The sequence below is a fragment of the Bubalus bubalis genome, chromosome 2 (assembly GCF_019923935.1).
Source record: "Bubalus bubalis isolate 160015118507 breed Murrah chromosome 2, NDDB_SH_1, whole genome shotgun sequence".
NCBI lineage: Eukaryota > Metazoa > Chordata > Mammalia > Artiodactyla > Bovidae > Bubalus > Bubalus bubalis.
This window is the reverse complement of record NC_059158.1, coordinates 57,447,355-57,470,314: the sequence shown is the minus strand read 5'-3', so window position 1 is coordinate 57,470,314 and position 22,960 is coordinate 57,447,355. Positions and strand designations below refer to the sequence as shown.

General features: G+C 46.5%; 1 protein-coding gene across 4 annotated transcripts; it reads right to left on the bottom strand.

The window, feature by feature from the left end:
• Positions 1–644: 644 nt before the first annotated feature.
• LOC102407599 (cytochrome P450 27C1) lies at positions 645–22,368 on the bottom strand. Of its 4 annotated transcripts, none has more exons than XM_044932360.2 (9): positions 21,679–22,368; positions 15,653–15,843; positions 14,713–14,912; positions 13,243–13,452; positions 11,545–11,708; positions 7,672–7,838; positions 6,261–6,320; positions 5,549–5,752; positions 645–1,301 (listed from the first exon to the last, which is right to left on the bottom strand). In XM_044932360.2, the coding sequence occupies exons 1-8, from the start codon at positions 21,958–21,960 to the stop codon at positions 5,554–5,556; spliced, it is 1,473 nt and encodes a 490-aa protein (XP_044788295.2). In that variant the 5' UTR covers positions 21,961–22,368; the 3' UTR covers positions 645–1,301; positions 5,549–5,553. The 4 variants fall into 4 exon arrangements, with proteins under 4 accessions (XP_044788295.2, XP_044788296.1, XP_006047489.2 ...); XM_044932361.2 differs by having other exon boundaries at positions 6,242–6,320; positions 14,713–14,832; positions 15,653–15,770; positions 21,679–22,362; XM_006047427.4 differs by having other exon boundaries at positions 6,242–6,320; positions 21,679–22,358.
• Positions 22,369–22,960: the final 592 nt, after the last annotated feature.

Below are 22,960 nucleotides of genomic sequence, written 5' to 3'. Positions count from 1 at the left end.
TAGTTTCATAGCTGCAGTCACCATCTGTAGTGATTTTGGAGCCCCCAAAAATAAAGTCTGACACTGTTTCCACTGTTTCCCCATCTATTTCCCATGAAGTGGTGGGACGGATGCCATGATCTTAGTTTTCTGAATGTTGAGCTTTAAGCCAACTTTTTCACTCTCCTCTTTCACTTTCATCAAGAGGCTTTTGAGTTCCTCTTCACTTTCTGCCATAAGGGTGGTGTCATCTGCATATCTGAGGTTATTGATATTTCTCCTGGCAATCTTGATTCCAGTTTGTGTTTCTTCCAGTCCAGCGTTTCTCATGATGTACTCTGCATATAAGTTAAATAAGCAGGGTGACAATATACAGCCTTGACGAACTCCTTTTCCTATTTGGAACCAGTCTGCTCCATGTCCAGTTCTAACTGTTGCTTCCTGACCTGCATACAAATTTCTCAAGAGGCAGATCAGGTGGTCTGGTATTCCCATCTCTTTCCTGGCATGTGGGCTCAAATCCCCCTGAGTCACTTCCATAATTATAGTATTACAGAAGCATTCTTTTTTAAAATTTATTTTATTATAGTTGATTTACAATGTTAAGTTCTGCTGTACAGCAAGTGATTCAGTTATACATATATGTACATTCTTTTTCATATTTCTTTGCATTATGGCTTATCCCAGGATACTGAATACAGTTTCCTGTACTATACAGCTAATTCTACATTCCCAATCTTTCTCTCCCTCACCCACCCTCCTTGGCAACCACAGGTCTGTTCTACAGAAGCCTCTAATGTTTCCTCTTCAAGATAAGAAGTTGGAATTCTGTCCTAAGATGCAGTCCTGATGCAGTATCAGAGAAGGTATGTTCAAGCACTGAATTTGTAAGTATACCAACAATTCCTGGCCCAAATGCAGAGGAGAGTCCAAGGGCAAGACACCATATGAGGACTGAGAATTCAGTGCCACTGGCTTCTCAACAGCTGTTACTCAAAAAACAAACAAAAAAAAAGGCAACTCTGGAATGCAAAAGTAATCTTCTCACATTACTTTACAAAAAGATTTCAAAGTTTCCCAGGACCGAGGAGGCCAGTCTACAACCGAGATTGCCCGAGAAGGGATTCTTTCCTCCCCTGCCGTCATCCGTGGCCCACAAACACCTGCTGTGTGTCGGTCTGGTGGCTGGGTGAAAAACGCCAGGCTCACTTTCTGTTAACAAAACGCACGTGGATGGGCTCCCCTGGCATCAGAAGCCCATGGGTTTTTGCATGAACAGTTTTAGTCCAAGGAGACGTTTTGATCTCAAAATGTTGAAGCAGCTAAAAAGAGAAAGAGAGAAGGGTTTTAAAATTGGGATAGCAGAAACTCTGCAGTACCTGCACTTTCATCATAGCTCCAGCTGCAGGAAACCAAGGGAACAAGAGATGTGAGAAACAGCATCGTGTCCTGATCGGGAGTCCGGCACATCCAGTGACTTACTGTGAGGCCCATGGAACAGAAATGCAGGCAGGATTGAAACTGAGTAGGATTTTGTGGGGTTCCTGGGCACAAAAGCCTTCATGTCCCCCATTTCTTGCTTGAAAGAAACAGGCTTCATTAGGCCTCCTTGACCTTCCCTGAGTTCCAAAGAGGGAATCACCCAGTTACTAATTAGTGAAGGGAGGGGATGCAGAAACAAGGGGACGACAGTCAGAGTCCTGATTCCTCCTCAAGGGATACACATAACAGTGTATTAGAGCTCTTCTGCAGAACTAAGGACCCCATCTAGGTGGAAGAGGGTAAACTCATGCTGAACGCAAGATTCCTGGAGCACCGCCCTGTCAGCTTACCATCAACCAACCAGAAGAAAGTCATGCACCCTGCAGCCGCACCCCAAATTTTGCCTAGAAAAGTTTCTCCCCCAAAACCATTGACTAGATCAAGGATTTTGAGCACAAGCCACCCATTCTTCCTGCTTGACTCTAATAAACCTTTTACTGCTCCAAAGTCTGATGTTTTGGTTGGTTTGGCCTCAGTGTGTTGGGCACATGAACTTTGCTTGGTAATAAAATGTTCAAATAACTTATATTTTATTAGCCAGTTCAAAATTCTAACTCTATTGGTTCCACTGTAGGTCTAGAAAAAGAAGGAATCAAAGGAGAAAGGAGAAAAGAACAAAGTGAAATTCCAAGGTTTAGAATCTGCAGCCACCTCAGTGGTGGGACACACACAGCTGTCAGGAGGAGGCAGAGCATCCAGACTTTACCCATTACTGTCCTTAATTTAAATATTCTTCATTTGCACCTTTGATTCCATTTCTCACTTCTATGGTTCCAAAGCAGAAGTAGTCCTATCTCTCAGGGTGAAACTGCAAAGTATCTAAATGACCAGCTTTAAAGAGCACCTAAGTACCCATCAGCCTCAAGCACTAATGTCCCCATCCATTGGCCATGGCCTGATTTTCAAAATCACCTCTAAGCTTAGAGGAAAAAAAGGCAACCTCCTCTACCGACCTCTGTCAGAACTGCACTGGTCCCTGGAGGGGAGGCAGGGCCTGGCTTACAAGCCCATGCGGACAGTACAAGGGGCAGACAGCCACTCTTCCCTCCCCCACTCCAACCACCTAACAGAGCATAGGCGCTGGAGAACCTGTATCACCACGTGGGATGCAGGCGCCCCAACCTGCTCCACCCCGACTCTCCAGCCTCGTCTCCCAGGCAAAGCAACAGTATACACTGATGGGTCCTTCAGGTGAGCTGGGCGGGGGTCAGGCAGGGAGCGGGGCTGCAGTGAAGACACAGACTGAACTACCCCTTGTCATCGTTAGAGAGCCAAGCGCAATGACCCGCGTTCAGGCAGATCTAGAACGCTCTGGCATTGAGAGGCCGTCACCTCAACATCGGATCTCTGACTCTTTGTTCTGACCTCACAGGACTGCTGGCACAGCCCCAGGTGGCGGTGGGAGGACGCACACGCACTTCTCACTCTAAGGCCAACATCCCACATGGATTTTCTGCCTTTCTGCATGGCAGTACATGCTCACTGAAAAAACTATGCAGGAGGCATAAAAACAAAAAACAAGGCCCTCGTTCCACTTCAAAACTCCGCCTCCCAAGGAGCAGAGGTGTATCTTCCAAACATTCTCTGTGCGATATGAATGTCTTGTTCCTGATTTCAAGAAAACATGTTATTATTGCAGCATTAAAACCAATCCATGCCTTCCCACAGGCCACAGGCAGTCTCTGTTCTGTTGGGATAGACACTATTTATGTGCTGAAGGAAAGCCCTTCCGTTGTTGTTGTGCTAAGAGATTTTCTTCATGAATGGGTGTTGAATTTTATCAGTTATTTTGGGATATGGTCATAAAATTTTGACCTTTAATTTCTCCCATTGTGATCAATTCTATCCTGAGGTGGGCCATCCTTGCATTCCTGAACATACTTGGTTTGGTGACAGGGCATTTCTGTAAAAAAAAGAAAAATAGCTGTTTGCAGTCTTTTCTTGATTTAAAAATAATCCTCCACGGCATTTGCAGCTATGCCTTTTTTCTCATTCCTAGTGCTGTTTATCTGTGCCTTTCCTTTTTCTTTTTTTTTCTTGGCGATAACAAATAATGATTTTCCCTCTCTACAGTTGCAGTAGAAATGAGAACTCTTGAAGCAAGAACTTCATCAGGTACACGAGTATGTTAACAGAAGCAAATAAAACCCCCGTCCCCACCACCAAACACGCCATTTCTGACCCTTTCCCAGTCCACCCATCTGGGCCCTCAGCTGCCTCTTGTCCTTGGCATCCCTGTAACTGTCCAGGTCATCAGAGCCAGGAGGCAGTGAGCTCCCTGCCAGCTGTCTGAACGGCTCCCAGCAAGCAATGAACTCTGCCCGTCAGAGATGTGCCCGTGGAGCCCACAGCATCACTCAGGGAGCCAGGGCCTTCCCAGTCCCTGGGAGCAGACACCGAGAACAGGCGTGCAAACCCCAAAGGCTGCCACCCAGACTCTGTGCACAGACCACTTTCATCCCTCACACACCCAAGAGGCAGGTATCTGGCCCGCTTTGTGGATGAGGAACAGGCTCAGAGAGTTGTGGAGCGGCCTGCCCAGGGTGTCAGAACCACAGACTGGCAGAAAGGGGACTGGAGTCTGTTTGCCTGAAGCCGCCATCCCCTCCACACGGACCTGTCTCCACTTTGTCCACGACTGAGCCTGGCTAGTGTCTGTGGGGCTCATGGCGGGAAGAGACACAACTCGGCCCTGCTGAGCTGCAGCCACTCGCATGCCCATAGAGACGGGATGACCGCACGACGGTCCAGCCACCCCTTCCACACCAGCCTCCCCTGGCAGTGGCCCCTCACCTCCCCCAAGCCTGCCTTCCCATGCCAACCACCCAGAATCCCCGCCAGGCTGGCCAGGCTTCCCCATCCTTTATGCTCTCTGATGCCATCATCTGCAAAGGTCCCAGTCCCTGTGTGTTCTGCCCTGGGCTCCGACAGCCTGCAGGAAGCACCTCAGTGACACGTGGGGAAGTGCAGGTGGGAGGCAGGACGCCTGCCCAGTGCCCCACACCTGCCACGCCACAACGATGGCAAGTGGCTCCAACTCCACTGAAAGCTGAGACTCAGCTTTCTTATCAGTGAAAGGGGGAGATGGGTCCCCAGGCCATCCCCTCATGCTTCCAAAGCCTGGGGTCAACAACAGTAGCTGCGGAACCTTGGGCCAAGGTTTTCCGTGGCAGGCTTCCCAAATCTGCGGGAAAGGCTAATGGGTATAGTTTTCTCTACTACAGGTTTTCTCTTATAAAATTTCCTTCAGACATTGTTTACTTCTAGCCGCAGCCTGAACTCGGATTCTGTACAAGCACAAAAGTAAACACTTGCACACTTAGAGATTCACGTGTAAGGTTTTCTCTCACCAACACCAAGCCTGCCTGAGGTTTTGAAACCCAAACAAGCTGGAGAACCACCTCCCTGTGTAAAAGGCTGATTCACATAAAATGAGGTGATGAAGGGGCCTCGGGGGGCAAGCGTGACATCCTCCCCAGTGACAGTGACAAGAGTGACAAGCTCGGAAAAGAGGAGCCTGGGAGGCCGGGACTTGAACAGCATCCACACGGGTGGGTGGAGCTGCCCCCACGCCCAGCACGTGCATTTTCTTAGACCGAGTGCAGCCCACGGAGTGCAGCCCTCAGAATCACCTGGAACCCACCCCAGACCCACTAAGTGGCTCTCTCTGTGGCCGGGAGCTCCTGGTGACAGGGTGACCCACGGTGTTTGAGGGCCACTCCTCAACATCTCCCATGCACCCATCTGCAGGGCTCCCCTGGGAGCTTCCAATCCCTGCCCACACACACCCCTCCCAGTTCTGCCCACGTGACTCCAAGGAGGAAAGAAGCAAGGACAAGGCAGGCGGCCATGTGACCAGAGATGGCTCTTGCACGGGAGGAGGAGGCTTTTTAACATAAACAAGATTTAACAGGAAGCTCGTAAAGTTTTCAAAATTCTTTTTCCCTTTTTTTCCGCCTAAGTCTTGATCCAGCTGAGCCCAGTCACCTAGACCAAGCCCACGGGCCACTGAGCCCCTAAGTCTTACCTGGATCACGAGCAGGTGGATCTCCAGCTCTGCGATCCTCCGCCCAATGCAGCTTCGAGCCCCGTAGCCGAAGGGGATGGACCCGAAATTGTCAACCCTGCGCAGGTTTCCTTGCCGCAGCCAGCGCTCAGGCCGGAACTCCTTGGCCCGAGGGAAGTTCGCGTCCTCATAGGATGTGGCATAGTGGCAGAGGGCCAGCTGGGTCTGTGCAAACCATAAGAAAAGGAACAAAGAATGGAATCCAGGGAAAGCAGAGCAGAGGCCATAGCCCTGGCTGGGCAGACCCACCAGAGGTGCTCTGGGCTGGGACAAGCCATGTAAGAGCCCAAGAGGCCGTGCAGACCCAGGATGGTAGGTCCCGCTTCAAAGCACACCCCACCCTGAATGAACCTCAATGCCACTGCAGAGAAGGCAATTTAAGTCCTTCAGAAACTACCCCTGAGGGACCTACTGCTTTCACAGAGCCTCCAGGGGAGGGAGCTACAGAAATATCTGACTTTGTTTTTGTCAGAGCGATATCACACAGTAAACCTCTCCTTGCTCCTAAAGCCCCATCTTCATCCTAAAAACACATGCAGAAGAAAAAGAAATCTACAGATATTCACACAGGAACAAGGACATCCTAAACGTGGAAGCAAATTTCCAATCCAGCCTCCCCAGCTCAGCCAGCCCCACTGTGCCCACAAGACTCACGCCTCTGGGAATCAGATACCCGCCAACAATCAGGTCCTCTTGGGTGACCCGGCCATTCCCTGGCAGCACTGGAAACAGCCTGGAGACAGCCAACGGGGGCCAGAAAGGGGTGGAGACTTTCAAAATAGTTTATCAAACATATAAAAGTCTGGATATAATGCCATTTTCATTTTCTAAAAATTAAATGGGAAAATCTTGCAAGAACCTTTGTGGTCCTCAGGAGGACCCAAAAAAGCCTCACACAACATTGTAAAGCAATTATCCTCCAGTTAAAAATAAAAATTTTTTAAAGGTCTCACAGTCAAAAAAGATTACAAAACACAAAGAAAAGCTTCCAATGTGTTATTATGCTCCCAAGAGGAATAATTCTGAATTTCTGAAATACATGCATGTATGGGAACTCTTTATCAAGGAATAGTTCTTAGGACTCAGGGTTCCAGGAAATAAATTCTGAGAACTATACTTTAATTTTCAGACTCTCTGAGAGGTGACCTACGAAAACTCTGAATATAATTTTAATTGACAAATACCACTTAACACACAACTGGCTTTTTTTTTTTTTAAGATTAAATCGCATGCTGAAGATTGAGGATGCAATACGACTTGAAACATCATTATCAAGTCAGGTTTAAGAGAATTATTTTAGTGAGTATTTTGTGAATAACCCTTGTTCCTGGTCATGGCATTCCCTCCATAGAGGAAGTCAGGATCCTGACCCTCACAGGAGGAAGAACCTTCACTGGTCACCTAATCCCACCTCCTCCCACCCAAGGCTGCCTAACACCACTTATATCTGTCATGCTCTGGCCTTCCCCGTGTCGGTAAAGCCCCGTCAGGGAGGAGAGGAGCCTCACTCACTACCTGGCGTCTCCAGCCCAACTCAGAGGTTCACACAAGACCACAGGATCTTGGAAACACATGTGGTAACTGGCCAAACACCCCAGTACATTCTCCTGACCATCACTCTGGTTCTGCTTTATCCTTCAAGGAGCACACTGGGAAACGGCCGGTGAAGCGAATGTCCAGAGTGAGTGCAAAGTTTGAGCGTGGCCCTTAAGACCTTCAAGGGCATTTCCCTTGTAGTCCAGTGATAATGTTTCCCACACCCAACGCAGGGCACACGTTCAGTTCCTGGTGGGGGAACTCCACCCCACATGCTATGTGGTATGGCCACAAAAAAAGAGTAATGAAGATCTTAATGAAGAAATGAATATTTCCAACTCTAAAACAGAACACATTTCTCCTGCTCTGAAGAGAGCAGAGAGGAAATAAAATGGTCATGAGTTCCTCCTTCCTAAACATTTCAGCCACCAAGGGTCACTGGAGTATTGGTTTAGGACCCAGTTTTTAAGTCAAAGCCACAATCATCATGATGAAGAATCAGACATAATGGACACGGTTTTTGGCATAAATTTTGGTGAGCCTTTTACCTCAAGGTTTCCTTAAGCAGAGCTCGGACCAGCGGGACTTTGGGGACGTCTGCGGCTGTGGGAACGTGCCTTTGGCCCAGATTCCTCACGATCTCCCGGTACAGGGCCTGCTGCACTTCTGGGTGCCTTGCGAGGAGATACACTGCCCAGGACAACGTGAACGATGTCTAAGAAAGAAATCGGCAGACAGGGGCACGTGTCTTGAATGAAGCCAAGGATTTCCGCAGCAGGAAGCACTGGGCGTGAGGTCACAAGAGAATAAGTGCAGGTGAAACTCTGTCAGGGCGTTGTATGTGTTACCCAAACGGGAGACGATTCCCCTAACTCCTCCAGGTATCCTGGGAAAGTAGTGTCAGCTATGGGATCCAAGTGCTTTTTTCAATAATGAGCTACAGGAAACATTATTTTAGAACTTTTTAAAAATCACTGAAGAGTGGGAATTCCCTGGCGGCCCAGTTAGGTCTCAGTGCTTTTCCTGCCGAGGGCCCCGGTTCAATCCCTGGCCAGGGAACTAAGATCCTGCAAGCCACATGACGTGGCCAAAAATAAAAAATAATCTTAGAAAATCATTGAAGAGTAACTCCCTTCCTCTCCACTGGAGTCTGTGAGCCCACAGGAATGCTGGTCAAGCCTGGAAGTTGTGCCTAGAACTTTCTGCAACCTTCTTTACAAGGGTCACTTGGTTTTGCTAGGAAGGGCCTGAGGCTGCCGATCAAGCTGAGAACCGTGCCACAGGCCTGTGGCTGGGCCAGGCCTGCTCTGGTTGCCCTAATCTAGAGGAGATGTGGGAGTCAGGGAGTTGGGGTGGAGAGGGGGCAGCCACAGGTCTGTTAATGGTCCATTCATTGTTCCCATGCGCTTATCAAGCAAACTACCATATGAGGATTGGACGGCATTTGCACAAAGCAGCATCACTGTTCTACCACTTCTTAGATTGAAGACGGAATTTCTGGTTATTGAGAATAATTCTATTCTATATCCTAGGTTCCAAGATTTTCACTAAAATCAATACTATTATCGACGTGACTATATTTCACTTGCTTGTAAACAAGGACATTCCACAGTAAAGAGCCCTTCCTTTCAACTAAAAAGACTAACTTGAGTAAGTCATTGACATTATTTCCCTCCAACAGATATTACAGATTTTTAGAGGATATAGTCCATAAATGTTTATAGGACAAGCTCTACTGTAATACATAATATAATATGCAAGTTCCTCTTGTAAATGGTAAGGAAATAAATTAGATGCTTCCGATCAAGAGAACAGAAAATTTCTATTAAAATCACAGTTTCATGGAAAAACCACATGTGGTATAGCCATACAATGGAATGCTGCTGCTGCTGCTAAGTCGCTTCAGTCGTGTCTGACTCTGTGTGACCCCATAGACAGCAGCCCACCAGGGTCTCCCGTCCCTGGGACTCTCCAGGCAAGAACACTGGAGTGGGTTGCCATTTCCTTCTCCAATGCATGAAAGTGAAAGGTGAAAGTGAAGTCGCTCAGTCGTGTCCAACTCGTAGCGACCCCACGGACTGCAGCCCACCAGGCTCCTCCGTCCATGGGATTTTCCAGGCAAGAGTGCTGGAGTGGGGTGTCATTGCCTTCTCCATACAATGGAATACTATTCAGAATTGTTGTTCAGTCACTCAGTCGTATCCGACTCTTTGCAAGCCCATGGACTGCAGCATGCTAGTGTCCCTGTCCCTCACCATCTCCTGGAGCTTGCGCAAACTCAGGGCCATTGAATCAGTGATGCTAACTATTCAATAATAATAATAATAAAGAATAAATATATTTATAGGCAACAATATGCATGAATCTCAAAAATCATTTCACTGTGTGAAGGACGCAAGACACAAAATACATACCATATGATTCCATTTATATAAATTTCTAGAAAAATGCAAACTGATGTACAGTGTCTGCTGTTGCCAGGGGTGGGGGTATGGGAGGGATGGACTGAAATGAGGGTGAAGAACTTGCAGAGATGATAAAAATGTCCAGGATCTTGATGGTGGTGTTGGTTTAAAAAATGATAGCATTTGTATTTATACTGCATCTGTCAACAATCTGTACTGAATTGTACCATTTAAATGGATGCAGTTTGTTGTGCACAAATTATGCTACAACAAAGTTGGCTTTTTAAAATAACATTTTTTTTTTTTTAATGAGCATAACGTTGCAAGCTTTTGCGGGTCCTTTCTGCACCCCCACCTTCCATCACGTGGTGATACTCTTAGTTACCACGAGGGGGCAAGAGTACCACACATCTGGATCAGCTTAGGGCTGGGCTGTGCATTCCAACATTCGTTCCCCACTCAAAGCCACACGAGGTCACATTCACACCGTTAATTAGAATTTTTATTGCTGGAACTGACTGCATTGATTAGTTTGCATTTCATATATATACATTTTGTTTTATTGCTGAAGATCTGTAAGAGTAATGAATTTATGTGAAGTTTTTCTGCTTTTACTTAAGTGACATCATGTCACTAAAAATGTCAACCATAGGTTTTCTTCTCCCTCTAAAAGGGAGATTCATGCTTTCCTCAAGTCCAGGAAGCATTCGTGTGAAGGGAAAACCTTGAGGTAAGCTTTGCTGTTTCATCTTTCCACCCGTTAATCGAAGACAATAACACCTACTTCAGAAGATCCCGTGAGAACAAAAGGATACTTACAGTACAGACATGCACAATCACCACATTTACTGCTTAATCTTAATTATTTCACGCAACTGACTTCCTCCACATTACTGAAAGCCTGGCCCTCCTTTTTCCTATTTCACCACGTTTTCAGCATCCCTGTAGCACCCCCGCCCCAGTCAGGGAGCCCGCGGTAACCATCCAGTGTGCGGGTCCCACACTTCCGCCATGCCCGGCAACCGCTCAGAGGTGCGCCTGAGCGTGGACCATCCAGTGTGTGGGTCCCACACCTCCCCCATGCCCAGCAACCGCTCAGAGGTGCGCCTGCGCGTGGATGGCGGCGGGGGCAAAGCTGCTTTTATTGACGTGAACACAGGGTACTCACTTTTCTGCACCTTCATTTCTCACTTAGCAATAGGGTACAGAATTCCCTCCAAATCAGTGGTCAGCGCTTTGTTTCATTCTGATATTGAGCTCTCCTTGGTCATAGTATATTATCCATCTGCTACACTGATTGAATCTATTCATTCAGATTTTATTTTAAACTGATACATACACATATTAAAGCAAACTGCTTATTAAACATTTCTTTCCTTACGCTTCCTTTAGCAGGTTTTGAAGTTATGCTGGCCTTATCAAATGAACTGGAGAGTTTTCCATAACCCAGAATATTTTAGGTGATAAATAAGAGGGCTTTTCATGTCTGTGCTCTCTGCATTTCTGATATTATGAAACAATGGAGAAACGTTTGCAAATCAGGATTTTAAACTTTAAAGCGTGTTATTTAGCACAGGAACTCTAGTTAATGCTCCCTGGTGACCTAAATGGGAAGGCAGCCCAAGGAGGAGGGGATACACGTCTACATGCGGCTGATTCACTTGGCTGTACAGCAGAGACTAACACAACATTGGAAAGCAGCTATACTCCAGTAAAAAAAGTCATAAAATATTTTTAAAAACTTACTTTGTGTGCATGATTGTGGAACTGGGTTATGTTCTTTACAGAATTCACTGTGCACCTTAGTTTTACATTTTACATATATTTTTAAAAAGAGAAAAAGTGGAGTTTTCTCCTGGAGACGTGCAGCAGCGAAGCAGACGCTCAGCTAGTACAAACACGCACAGTCCTTTTGAAGCATCCGCCATCCCTCGGATTTCCGTCGGATTTCTTAGAAAGGTCCTAGACTCTAACCATTGTGTGTCTGTTGAGAAAGAAGGACGCGTGAGAGCTCACCGTGTCTACACCGGCCAGCAGCATCTCGGTCATGTTGGCGTAGATTTCCTCCAGGGTCAGTTCCTGGCTGAGGAAGAGGTAAGTGAGCAGCCCTCCTCGCACTCTCTCTCCTCTTTCCATCTGGCACCGTATGTCCCTCAGCTTGTTGTCAACATGAATTTGGCCTGTTTGAAAACAGTGTTTCTTTTGGAAGAAGTTTGGTTAAGAATCACCTCTTCAAGTGATACAAATGAACTTATTTACAAAACAGACTCAGGGAACTTACAGTGGGGGAGGGCGACTAGGGCAAGATGGGAGGCTAGGATAGTTAGGGAGCTGGGGATGGACATGTACACAGTGCTGTATTTAACGTGGACGACCAACAGGGACTTCTTGTATAGCACATGGAACGCTGCTCAATGCCATGCGGCAGCCTGGAAGGGAGCGGGGTTTGGGCAGAATGGATTCATGCTATGTGTGTGGCTGAGCGCCTTTGCTGCCCACCTGAATCTAACACAATGCTGCTAATCAGCTATACTCCAGTACAAAAAAAAAAAAAAAGAATCTCCTCTTCAGTCTCAATTCCCTCTTCATCCCTCCAATAACTTCTTTCAATGTTTGACAGGTTCAGAATCTAGACAAGCCCCCATTGGTTTACTGCCAACCTTGGAACTTCATCCATATGCTTGTTTGTATAAATGAATAATGGTTGGGAACTGCCTTCTATTTGCAAGGTGGGATGCTACTGGGTTCATGAATTGTTGAATAAACCCAACTAAGTACTTACATATACTCCAAAGAAAGAAAGATAAATATCTCTTCTTTTTGTAAAATAATCTATAAAGTATTTGCAAATGTTCGTTTTTCTACTGTAATAGCCAAAAAAGCTGTGAAGTAACAAGAATATAGATCCTTTTTTCCCACTGTGTTTCCAGAAGGGAGAATGAATGAGGGAAAGGGCCAAATTACTGCAGAAAGATGCTAGAATATTATATATATATCAGAACTCATATACGCAAATGAGGGAATTCCCTAGTAGTCCAATGGTTAGGACTCCAAGCTTTCACTGTAGGGGATGAAGTTCGATCCCTGGTCAGGGAACTAAGATCCCTACAAGCAGCACAGTTTGGCCAAAAAAAAAAAGAGAAATCAAATGAATGCTGACCTCCAAGACACTTCTTTCAATGTTAATATTGTTCTAAAAACATAGTTCTAGACATCTTGGAAATCTTGCACTTTGAAAATTCTTTTATACTAAAATTTTTAACCATATTGGAAAACTAATCTTACTTTGTTCATCTCAAGTTGGGTTGGAGCAAATGGTTTCTCCCAGCTTGTTTTCACCCAGTAAGCAACAAATGAATTTGTCCAAAAAAGCCTCCATTGAGAATGTTTCAATGATTTAAGCAATGACAAAATGATTGGACTAAAGACATCATCTCCCATAGTCAACACTTACTTGCACCTATCCTTGCAAGCATGTTGGTTAAAATTAAGAGTTTAAAAATGAGAAATCAATCACATTACTTGTGGTCACACCCCACATGCTTTTTGCTCCTTCAGAAAACCAGGCTAAGAGTTCTTGAGTCCAAACAGCACATAACTTCACCAGGGCATCCCCTGCAGTGATCCCACTGTCTGTGTGAGTGTGAGACACACAAGCAGCAGGGAAGTCAGGCCCACCCGGCTCTGCAGCAGGTGCCCCCACTCTTCTCTTACTGAATTCGAAGAGTCCATCCCAGGACCTGCAGAATTCCTGCCAGGGTTTGGGGATGAGCAGGCGGAGCCACCTAGGGATGGCGCCGGCATACATGGAGGTCTTGAACGTGCAGAACATGAGCGCCAGGGCCTCGATGTAGTCTGCGGTCAACTGCGGGATGCTGTTCCCCAGACAGCCCAGGCGACTCTCATAAAGAATGGTGGCCACTCCTGCACAGGGGAGAGGTTACAGCTTTTCTCCTTCCGGATTATCCACAGAATCAACATGAGATACCTGGCCATAAAAGTAGCTACCCCCGAGGTTTTCCTCTATCAGATTCTGATCCTCAGGACGTTGTGCGTTCGGTGATGACTGACCCTCGGCCTCACCATGCCCTCAGGTCAACAGTCTGTTCAAGACCCACGAGGCAAAATTCCCAACCTTTCAACCAATTGCTCGAGTTTGGGGAGTTAAAAGGTGGCTCTTCCTGGCCACACATCAGGGAGCCCCAGACCTGAGAGCTAAGGGGGCAGAGGAAAGGGCTGCCAAAAAACCAGGGAAGAGCAGGATTTCTCAGTGTATTTACAACTCACTTCTCTTGATTTTATGACTATTTTTAGAGAACATTAATGCCAGAACTTTAAAAAGTTAACTTAAAAACTAAATTTGAAGCAAGCTAAACTAATTTTTTTTTTAAATGGGAAACCTGGGCTTCCTTGGTGGTCCAGCGGGTAAGACTCTGCACTCTCACTGCAAGGGACATGGGTTCAATCCTTAGCCTGGAATAAATAGTAAAAGTGGGAAATCTAATAGAATTCTCCAAAAACTCAGGTTCAGAAAAAATGTTTGGTATGCTACCTTTTTTTTTTTTAAGTAAAAAGAAGACTCACATGTATTTCTTCGTACATATGTAAAATATCCCTTGAAGAAACTGGTGACCTAGCTGGGTCAGGAGAGAAGGAAACTTTTCCATGAGTACCCGAACCACGGGAATGTACTACCCATCTAACAAGGGTTTTAAAAGCTAGAATGAGTGCAGTACACACCCTCTCATTTTCTGCTGCGTCTTTTAAGCTTGGCGGTGCCGGGTCTTAGTTGCAGCATGTGGGATCTAATACGCTGCCTGGGGATCAAACAGGGGCTCCCTGCATTAGGAGTGCAGAGTCTTACCCACTGGGCCACCAGGGAAGTCCCTCTGTTGCTTTTTAAATTGTGCTAAAACAAAATGTGTAGTAATTAGGAGCTCTTGAGTTAGAGAGGCCTGAATTTGGAACAAAGTTTCTGCCATTAAAAACGGACAGTAGTTTTTCAGTTTCCCCATTTGTAAAACAGTGGTGGTCACTCTGATTCCGTTAGCACTGTGAGGATTACACATACATATATACGGGGCTTAGCACATTGTTTGGGACACAGGAAATGCTCAATGATAACAAACATATTTTGGCAAACGTCCATTCTTCCATCTTTTCCACCACCTGACTTCACTTCACCTTCCATTGAGTATTTGAAGAAAAGGTCATTGATGTTGGTCACTGTATCTCCATCTTCTGCCTGGCTCTTGAGGAAGTAGATTCTTTTAATTAAATCAGCAATAACTTGGTTGATTTCTCCTGCAAAAATGGCCACATCTTTCGGTTTCAGAATTCTTTGTCTCAACACACTTCTCATCTTGAGCCACTGTTCACCCTCCCTAGAATAAAGTGAATTCCAAATAATCTTACTTATATCAATATTCTGGGAAGGAATTCAGGATATCTCTACAAAAATTTCCTAGCAATAGTCAACAAGATCTGCCAATCCAAATGGAATGACGATAGGATAGACACGACAAAGAGAGGGGAGTGATGGTGTCACTCCCCAGCTCATGTATAAGGACAAACAGGCAAGAACAGAATCTCTGAACTGATGGGAACTGGGCCAGGGGACCAGCGGATGCACTGTGCTCTCCTCCCTGCTTGAGGCTGTGCCGATTCACTCTCAGAAGACACAAAGGTGTATAAAAACAAAATAATAACCAGAGCAGTTATGAGACAGGAATCTCACAAGGCAATCAATGCTGACGTTCCGAGACCCTCCTGGAGGTCTCCTACAATAGCTCACCACCCTCACCCCGGTCCACAGGCGGGCTCTGTGAGCTTCAGCCACCTTGGGGGTCATCACATGGACACCTAAAGCCACGAAGTGTCGCCTGAGAAACAGTTTCTCTCCATCACTTGGTCAGTGGGACCTCCCACCTGTCCCTGCCATCAAGTCTCTTCCCAGGGGATTTCAGGAGATTTCAGGAGACCACACAAGAGGCTCTTTTGAGATGGTTCCCCTGGGAGTTCTGTGCTTTATTAATAGCTGGTTTTAGGAGCCCAGTAATTCAGGGAGGGAGTCTCCCTGGGCTCCCTGCTCCTGCTGAGGCTCAGCCTGGCTCCACATACTCACGCAGAGATAAGGCCGGTGGATCTGCCCCGCAAGTCTCGGTACTCCTGCCAGGATCCCATGTTGGCTCTCTGGGGCGAAGCCCCCTCCGCGCGGAGAACCTGAGCCACCAGGTCTCGGTCTGCAACAGATACTACAAACTGAGGACCAAAGTGAGACTTGAAGATTTTTCCATATTCCCGTGTGTGCTTCTGCTGCAATACCAAGGAGAAATCAAAAAAGTAAAAAAAATACACAGATATGACACACCTTCAATACAGACACTCCTAGGTGTCAGGGGAGCAGAACACTGGGGAGGGGGAAGCTCTACAGCATACAGAACTGATCAGACTGGCCGCTTTACTTGCGGTTATCAAGGGGGAAAGGAGTGGGGAGGGAACAACTGGGAGACTGGGGCTGATGTACACACACTATTAAATACAAAATAGATACCTAATAAGGACCTGTTGTATAGCACAGGGAACTCTACTCAGTTCTCTGTAATGACCTGTAAGGGAAAAGAATCTGAAAAAGAGTGGATAACAATATACGTGTAACTAAGTCACTTTGCTGTACACTTGAAAGTAACACAGCATTGTAACTCAACTCTGCTGCTGCTGCTGCTAAGTCGCCTCAGTCGCGTCCGACTCTGTGCGACCCCACAGACGGCAGCCCATCAGGCTCCACCATCCCTGAGATTCTCCAGGCAAGAACACTGGAGTGGGTCTATACTCCAGTAAAAATTAATTTAAAAAAAAGAAGGCCACGTTAAATATTCCTGGGATAAACATATTTTCAAATCATTAATCATATCCACAGAAGTTTTCTTAATTCTTTAAAGATGTGTATTTAAAAATAACTTAAGTGTGTGAAGCAACAAGAGGACGGGGTGTAGATGAACTAACTGCAGGGTCTAAACTGTCCTCTGAGTCAAACGTCCTCTGCCGGCTCCTTTCCCCTTAGGCCCTCAGCAGCCCACCCAGCCTGCCCCCTCGAAGAAAGCTGCCTGTGGGCAATATGTAATGAACCTGTGAAAATATCTACAGCAAGAAAATGAAAGAAAAGGCACCCAGATTAGAAAGGGAAAAATAAAGCTATCACTATTCACAGATGCCATGATCTCACATATAGAAAATTCTAAGATACCTGCTAAAAAAAAAAAATCAGAACTAATAAATATGTTCAGTAAGCTTACAGAATATAAGATCAATATACAAAAATAAAATTGTATTTCCATACACTAGCAATGAACAACCCAAAAATAAAATTAAGAAAACAATTCCATTTGCAATAACATCATAAAGAATAAAACATTTGGGAACACAGTTAATAAAAGAATTGCAAGACTTACACTCTGAAAACTACAAAAATCATTGAAAGAAATTAAAGAAACATACACAAATGGAAAGATAATCCATGTTAAAGGAAAGAAAAACAATATTATTAAGATGGTAATACCTCCCAAACTGATTCATAAATTCAGCATAATGCCCATCAGAAGTCCAGCCACTCAGAACAGCAAACACAATCTTTTTTAAAAAAGCAAAGTTGAAGGCCTAACATTTCCCTGTTTCAAAGGTTACTATGAAAGTAATGAAGACAGTGTGATACTGCCCTAAGGATGGACATCTAAATCATTGGAATAATTGACAGCTCAGAAATAAACCCATACATCTATGGTCAACTGATTTTCAACAAGGGTGTGAAGACAATTAAATGGGGAAGAATTGACTCTTTAAAATACGATGCTGGGAAAATTGGATAGCGACAAACAAAAATTAAGGTGTACGCTAGTCTCACACCACATTCAAAAACTACCTGAAAATGGACCAAAGACCAAAACATCAGCGCCAAACCCACAAGACTCTAAGAGGAAAACACAGGGATAAACATTCATGACCTAAGATTTGGCAATAGTGTCTTAAGATATGATACCAAATGCATGAGCAACAAAAGAAAAAATAGATGTTTGGACATCTCACAATTTGTACATGTGCTTCAATTTTTAAATGCGTTTCACTATCAAGAAAGTGAAAGACAATCCCTAGAATGGGGAAAATATTTGCAAAGTACATATGGACAGAGATTTATGTCAGAATGTATAGGAAACTATTACAACCCAACAGAGAAGAAAACAAATAACTCAATTAAGAAACTGGGCAATTATTTGAATGGACACTTCTCTAAAGAAGGTCTAAAAATGTCTAATAATCACATGGAAGAAGCTCAACATCATTAGTCACTGCTGCTGCTGCTGCTAAGTCGCCTCAGTCGCGTCCGACTCTGTGCGACCCCATGGACTGCAGCCCACCAGGCTCCTCCATCCGTGGGATTTTCCAGGCAAGAGTACTGGAGTGGGGGGCCATTGCATTAGTCGCTAGGGACATGTAAATCAAAAGCACAATAAGATATCACTTTGCATGCACTAGTATGCTTATACTCAAAGGACAGGTAATAATAAGTACTAGCAAGAATGTGGAGAAATCAACACCTTCTTGTACTGCTGCTAAGTCACTTCAGTCGTGTCCGACTCTGTGCGACCCCATAGACAGCAGCCTACCAGGCTCCTCTGTCCATGGGATTTTCCAGGCAAGAACACTGGAGTGGGGTGCCATTGCAGCTACTTTAGAACAGTCTATGCTGCTGCTGCTGCTAAGTCGCTTCAATCGTGTCTGACTCTGTGCGACCCCATAGACAGCAGCCCACCAGGCTCCCCCGTCCCTGGGATTCTCCAGGCAAGAACACTGGAGTGGGTTGCCATTTCCTTCTCCAATGCATGAAAATGAAAGTGAAAGGGAAGTCACTCAGTCGTGTCCGACTCTTAGCGATCCCATGGACTGCAGCCTACCAGGCTCCTCCGTCCATGGGATTTTCCAGGCAAGAGTACTGGAGTGGGGTGCCATTGCCTTCTCCAAGAACAGTCTATACAGAGTTACTATTTGACACAGCGACTGCACTTCAAGAAATAGACCCCAAAGAAATGAAAACATGTGTCTGCACAAAAACTTACACTGAGTATTCCTAGCAGCATTACTTGTAACAGTCAAAAGGTGGGAACAATCCAAATGTCCATCAGCTGATGAATGAATAAGCAAAACGTGGTCTGTCCATACCCTGGAATATTATTTATCCATAAACAGGAATGAGGTACTGATACATGTTACAACATGGGTGAGCCTTGAAAACATGATGCTCAGTGAAGGAAGCTAAACACAAAAGACCACATATTGTATGATTCCACTTACATGAAATGTCCAGAATAGGCTAATCTATAAAGATAGAAAGTAAATCATCAGTAGTTGCTTAAGGCTGGGGGAAACGGAGGGTAGGTGAGTAATAGCTAAAGGATATTATATTGTATTCTCTAGGGTTTCTTTTTAAGGTTACGAAAATATTCTATATTTGTTTGTGGTGATGGTTGTATACTTCAAGTGAGAGAACTGTATGATATGTGAATTATATCTCAGCGAAGTTGTTACCAAAAAAGGAGATCACAATAAATGTAAATGAGTTAATCTGTCCAGTTAAATAACTAAGGAAGGAAGGAGAGAAGGAGAAAGGATGAAAGATAAGTGCCCTCAAGCATGGCTCAGCATGACAAAGGCAGGGCTGAGTGTGGCGGAAATGACTGCGTTTCTCTTTGGCATCTGCCAACGTTTCTTATCACCCCTATTCTCAACCACGGAAATGGCAGGCCAGAGAGTCTGTCATCTCTCCACTCTTCTGCTCTCAGGTGGAAGCTGTTTGCTTCTTTACGGGCCTGGTTAAAGTCCCGCTGCCTGGAGATGAAGACATTCAGACTCAACTGGGATGTGTCAGGTGCCGAAGGACCACTCGGCCTAACCAAAAGGTGACCCCAGAAGGGCGTTTCTCCAGGTCTCTGATAGGATGGCTGTTACAGGAAGGACTGGGAGAGGGGCCATTCCTCAGGGAAATCCAGCTACTGAATGGGCACAATCAGACAAGGGAGCAACTGACCAAGGGGCAGAAAGAACCAAATGAAGGAACCAAGTTTATGGCCCTTTTAGTGGAAGGCCATGGAATGATACAGTCAGCCAGACTCAGTTTGTTTAGCCAGCTGGAGCACAAACTCTGGAGTTGGCATCTCGGGTCACAGATGGGTGACCTTGGGAAGTTAGCTTCCACTGTGCCTCAGTTTCCTCATCTGCAAAATGGAGAAATAATAGAAATTACCTCCCAGAGAGGACTTAGAACTGTGCCTGGGCAACCATGAAAAGAGTTCTAGAAGTGTCCATTCTTCTTATGTATTGGTTATTACTACAGCTTACAAAGCCCTCACAATAACCCATGAGATGGATGACGAATGTTAGACGTCTGCACAGAGGAGGAAACCACAGTCCAGAGAGAATAACTGATTGGCCAAGACTCCACAGGTGTTTGCAGATCGCTGGTACGTAACTCGGGACCCTTCCACTCTGTCACACCAGGCACCCTGATCACTTTCTGCTCTGCCACTAACTAGCTGTGTGACCATGGCCAAGTCACTCACACAAGACTCTGGGTGTTTGCCACACGTAAAGTCAAAGACCTGGATCCTATAGCTGGCATTCTGTGATTACAAGTCGAGTGAAAGGAAACTGGAGTTGAGATAACAGAATAATTCTCTTCCTCCTTAGAACAGCAGTAGGGCTGATCTGGAGAGCACCGCAAAAGGGTTATACTAGAACCTTATCCAGTCTAGAGCAACCTGTATTAAACATGCCAACAAATAATAAATAATGTTTTTACCATATTTGAAAACTATCATCCTGATATCTTATGTTCAGATTCCACATGGAAAAGAGAGGAAATCATTTTTGACCCCTAGAAACATGTCTGGGAACAAATTGTGTAGGGCTCATGTGGCAGATGGCAAGATGGGGGCCAACTGGAATTTTAGTCAAATTTAAATTGCTCCTCTTGCTCCACAGTCTTTTTCTATCAATGAAATTTCTGCTCCTCCAACAGTAGCCCTGGCCTCTGCACCATCTGGTAGGTTAATGGTTGAGGGAATGGATGAAGACCAAAACCCAGGTGGATGGTTACAAAATCTTCCTCTGAGAAGTTTCTGAAGGTTGAACGGTAAGCTTTAAACAAAAGGAAGGAGTAGTGGGGGCGGAGGGTGTTCTCGGAAGAGGTCCCAGAAATGACAGCCGGTGCTGGGGTGGCAGCCCTGAGAAAACGACGGGGCAGAGTGGGCAGCAGCTGCCCGGCAAGTGAGAGAGACCGGATCTGCCGGCCTTAAAGGTGAGGGTCACCTTGCAATTAAAGGTTTGAGGTGGGCATGGGAAGGGCAAAACTCTGGGTCAACGTGAGCCACCGTAGAATGAGCGGGCTTCCCTACACTCCGATAGGGTTGTTGGACCGGTTGGGTTCTTCCTAAGGCCCTGCCCAGCCCTGGCTTGACGCCGAGACTCAGGAACCTTCGTCTGTCTTCTCATCACTTGGAGGTTACATAACCCGGAGCCTCCGAACCCCCGCTATTTGGGGGATTTTGTTTTTCAATTAGAAAACACCAGCAAAGAGGACTAAAAGCATATGCAACAAGTCCTCGGCCGCGAAAAGACCCACAGGGCTCCTCGCCCACCGCGTGGAGAGACGGTCCTCTTGGGCCTCCCCGGAGGCCGTCGGGGAAGGCCCGGCGGCTGCCCTCTCCCCCTCTCCTCCGCAGGCCCGCGCGCGGGAGCCCGCAGGAGCGCACGGCGCGCGGGGCCCAGGGCTCCCGGGCGCCCCCCGCCCGCGACCTGCCCTCTGGCGCCCCTCCTCGGGTCACTCAGAGCCCCCTCCCCGGCGCGCCCCCCAGGGAACCCTTCCCGGCGTCTCCTCCTCGGAAGTCCCTCCTCAATGCCCCCTCCCGAGGTCCCCTCTCCGGCGCGCTTCCCGGGATCCTCTCCCGGGACCCTTCCCCGGCGCTCCCTCCCCGGCATCCTTTTCCGGGGTTTCTTTCCGGAGCTCCCCGGGCTTCCCTCGTTGGCGTCTTTCCCGCGTCTCCTTCCCGGCATTCCGTCCCCGGCGCCCTCCCGCCGGAGAGAGCCCCCGCGCGCCGCTACCTGGATTTCGTGGATGCGGCTGAAGCCGTCCTTCCCAAAGAACTCCACCAGGTTGGCCAGGGTCCGGGGCCCCGGCATGGCGGCGAGGCTTCGGGGCCCCTCTGCCCGGCCCCCGGCCTGCGACGCCCCTGGCCGCCCCGCTCCTTTGTCCTCGGCCCGCGCCCTCGCCGGGAGCCCGGAGCTGGCCAGCCGGGGCTGCCCAGCGTCCCAGCCGCCCAGAAGCCCGCTCCTCCCGGCCGCCGGGCTCGGACGGGCTTTCAGGATCCGCTCCAGCAGAGCCATTGCGATCCCGTGCGTTGGTCGGTTTGAGCAGTTTTTTTGTTTCGAGGGCTGCTCTTTGAGGTTACTCTCTGCTCCGTTTTAACTTGTTCGAGCAGCGCTCCTTCGAAGTACTATGGCCCGGGCATCAGTTTACACAGACTTTTATTGAACGCTCCCTCCCCTAAGGCTGGGGAAGAGGGGGGTGGTCTGTGATTAGACTGCAACAGAAATGAAGCGATTATTATGTTTTCTTCACATCGATTAATTAAGCGTTCCTTGAGACCGCAAAGTTTTAAGGTCAATCCCACTTCCAAGCATGGCCAAAGAAAGAAGTCGACTGAGATTTTTTTACATTATTTCCTTCCTTAAAAATTACTATTGACGAAAGAAAGCTAATTTGCTCCTTTTGCATTTTAAAACCTGTTCTTTGTGATTTCAAGTTATGCAATTATAATTCGATCCCGAAATGAGAACAAAAATGTTGGATGACTTTGCGATCCCTCACAGTGTTGTAAAATGACCACATTATTACTTTAGCACAAGTTTTCATAATGAAAAATATGCTGCCTCCATTGAAGGTTTTATAGGTCTCCTTAATTTTATCCCAGCACACAGTACAGACTGGAAGTGCTAGTGAGGACCTGTGGTGAGGGCTGAGTGACTTCTTGAACATTTGGTGTTTTTTGTCTCCAGCAAGGATTGGTCCTGTTGCACAATGCCTAGAGAAAGGAACACACCTCCAGGCGAAAATGAGAAGGAAGAGGACTTTGCTAACATAGGTTCAGATGGCAATGCCAAGCTGCACAGGAAAGTGGGCTGTAAAGGAGGCGCTTGGCACAGGAGGGGCAAGAAATGTGTCATCTGGTTTCAGGAAGGCAGCCCAGATTCTGAACTAGTTATTCAACAACTTACTCTGAAAACTGAGAACATTATTCAAAGATTTCATGCAGTTTGTTCTTCTGCATCTAAATGTGGTTTTTTTTAAAGCCTACAAAATATTGTTACTTTTTGATTAGTAGTT

What these genes read in the sequence shown, in the direction of transcription:
- LOC102407599 (XM_006047427.4), bottom strand. Translation starts at nt 21,960, where the DNA reads ATGGCTCTGCTGGAGCGGATCCTGAAAGCCCGTCCGAGCCCGGCGGCC. An exon ending in GCCGCATCCACGAAATCCAG is followed by an intron (nt 15,844 to 21,678) that starts GTAGCGGCGCGC and finishes TTGGTATTGCAG; the next exon opens with CAGAAGCACACACGGGAATA. An exon ending in GGATGGACTCTTCGAATTCA is followed by an intron (nt 11,709 to 13,242) that starts GTAAGAGAAGAG and finishes GTTTTCAAACAG; the next exon opens with GCCAAATTCATGTTGACAAC.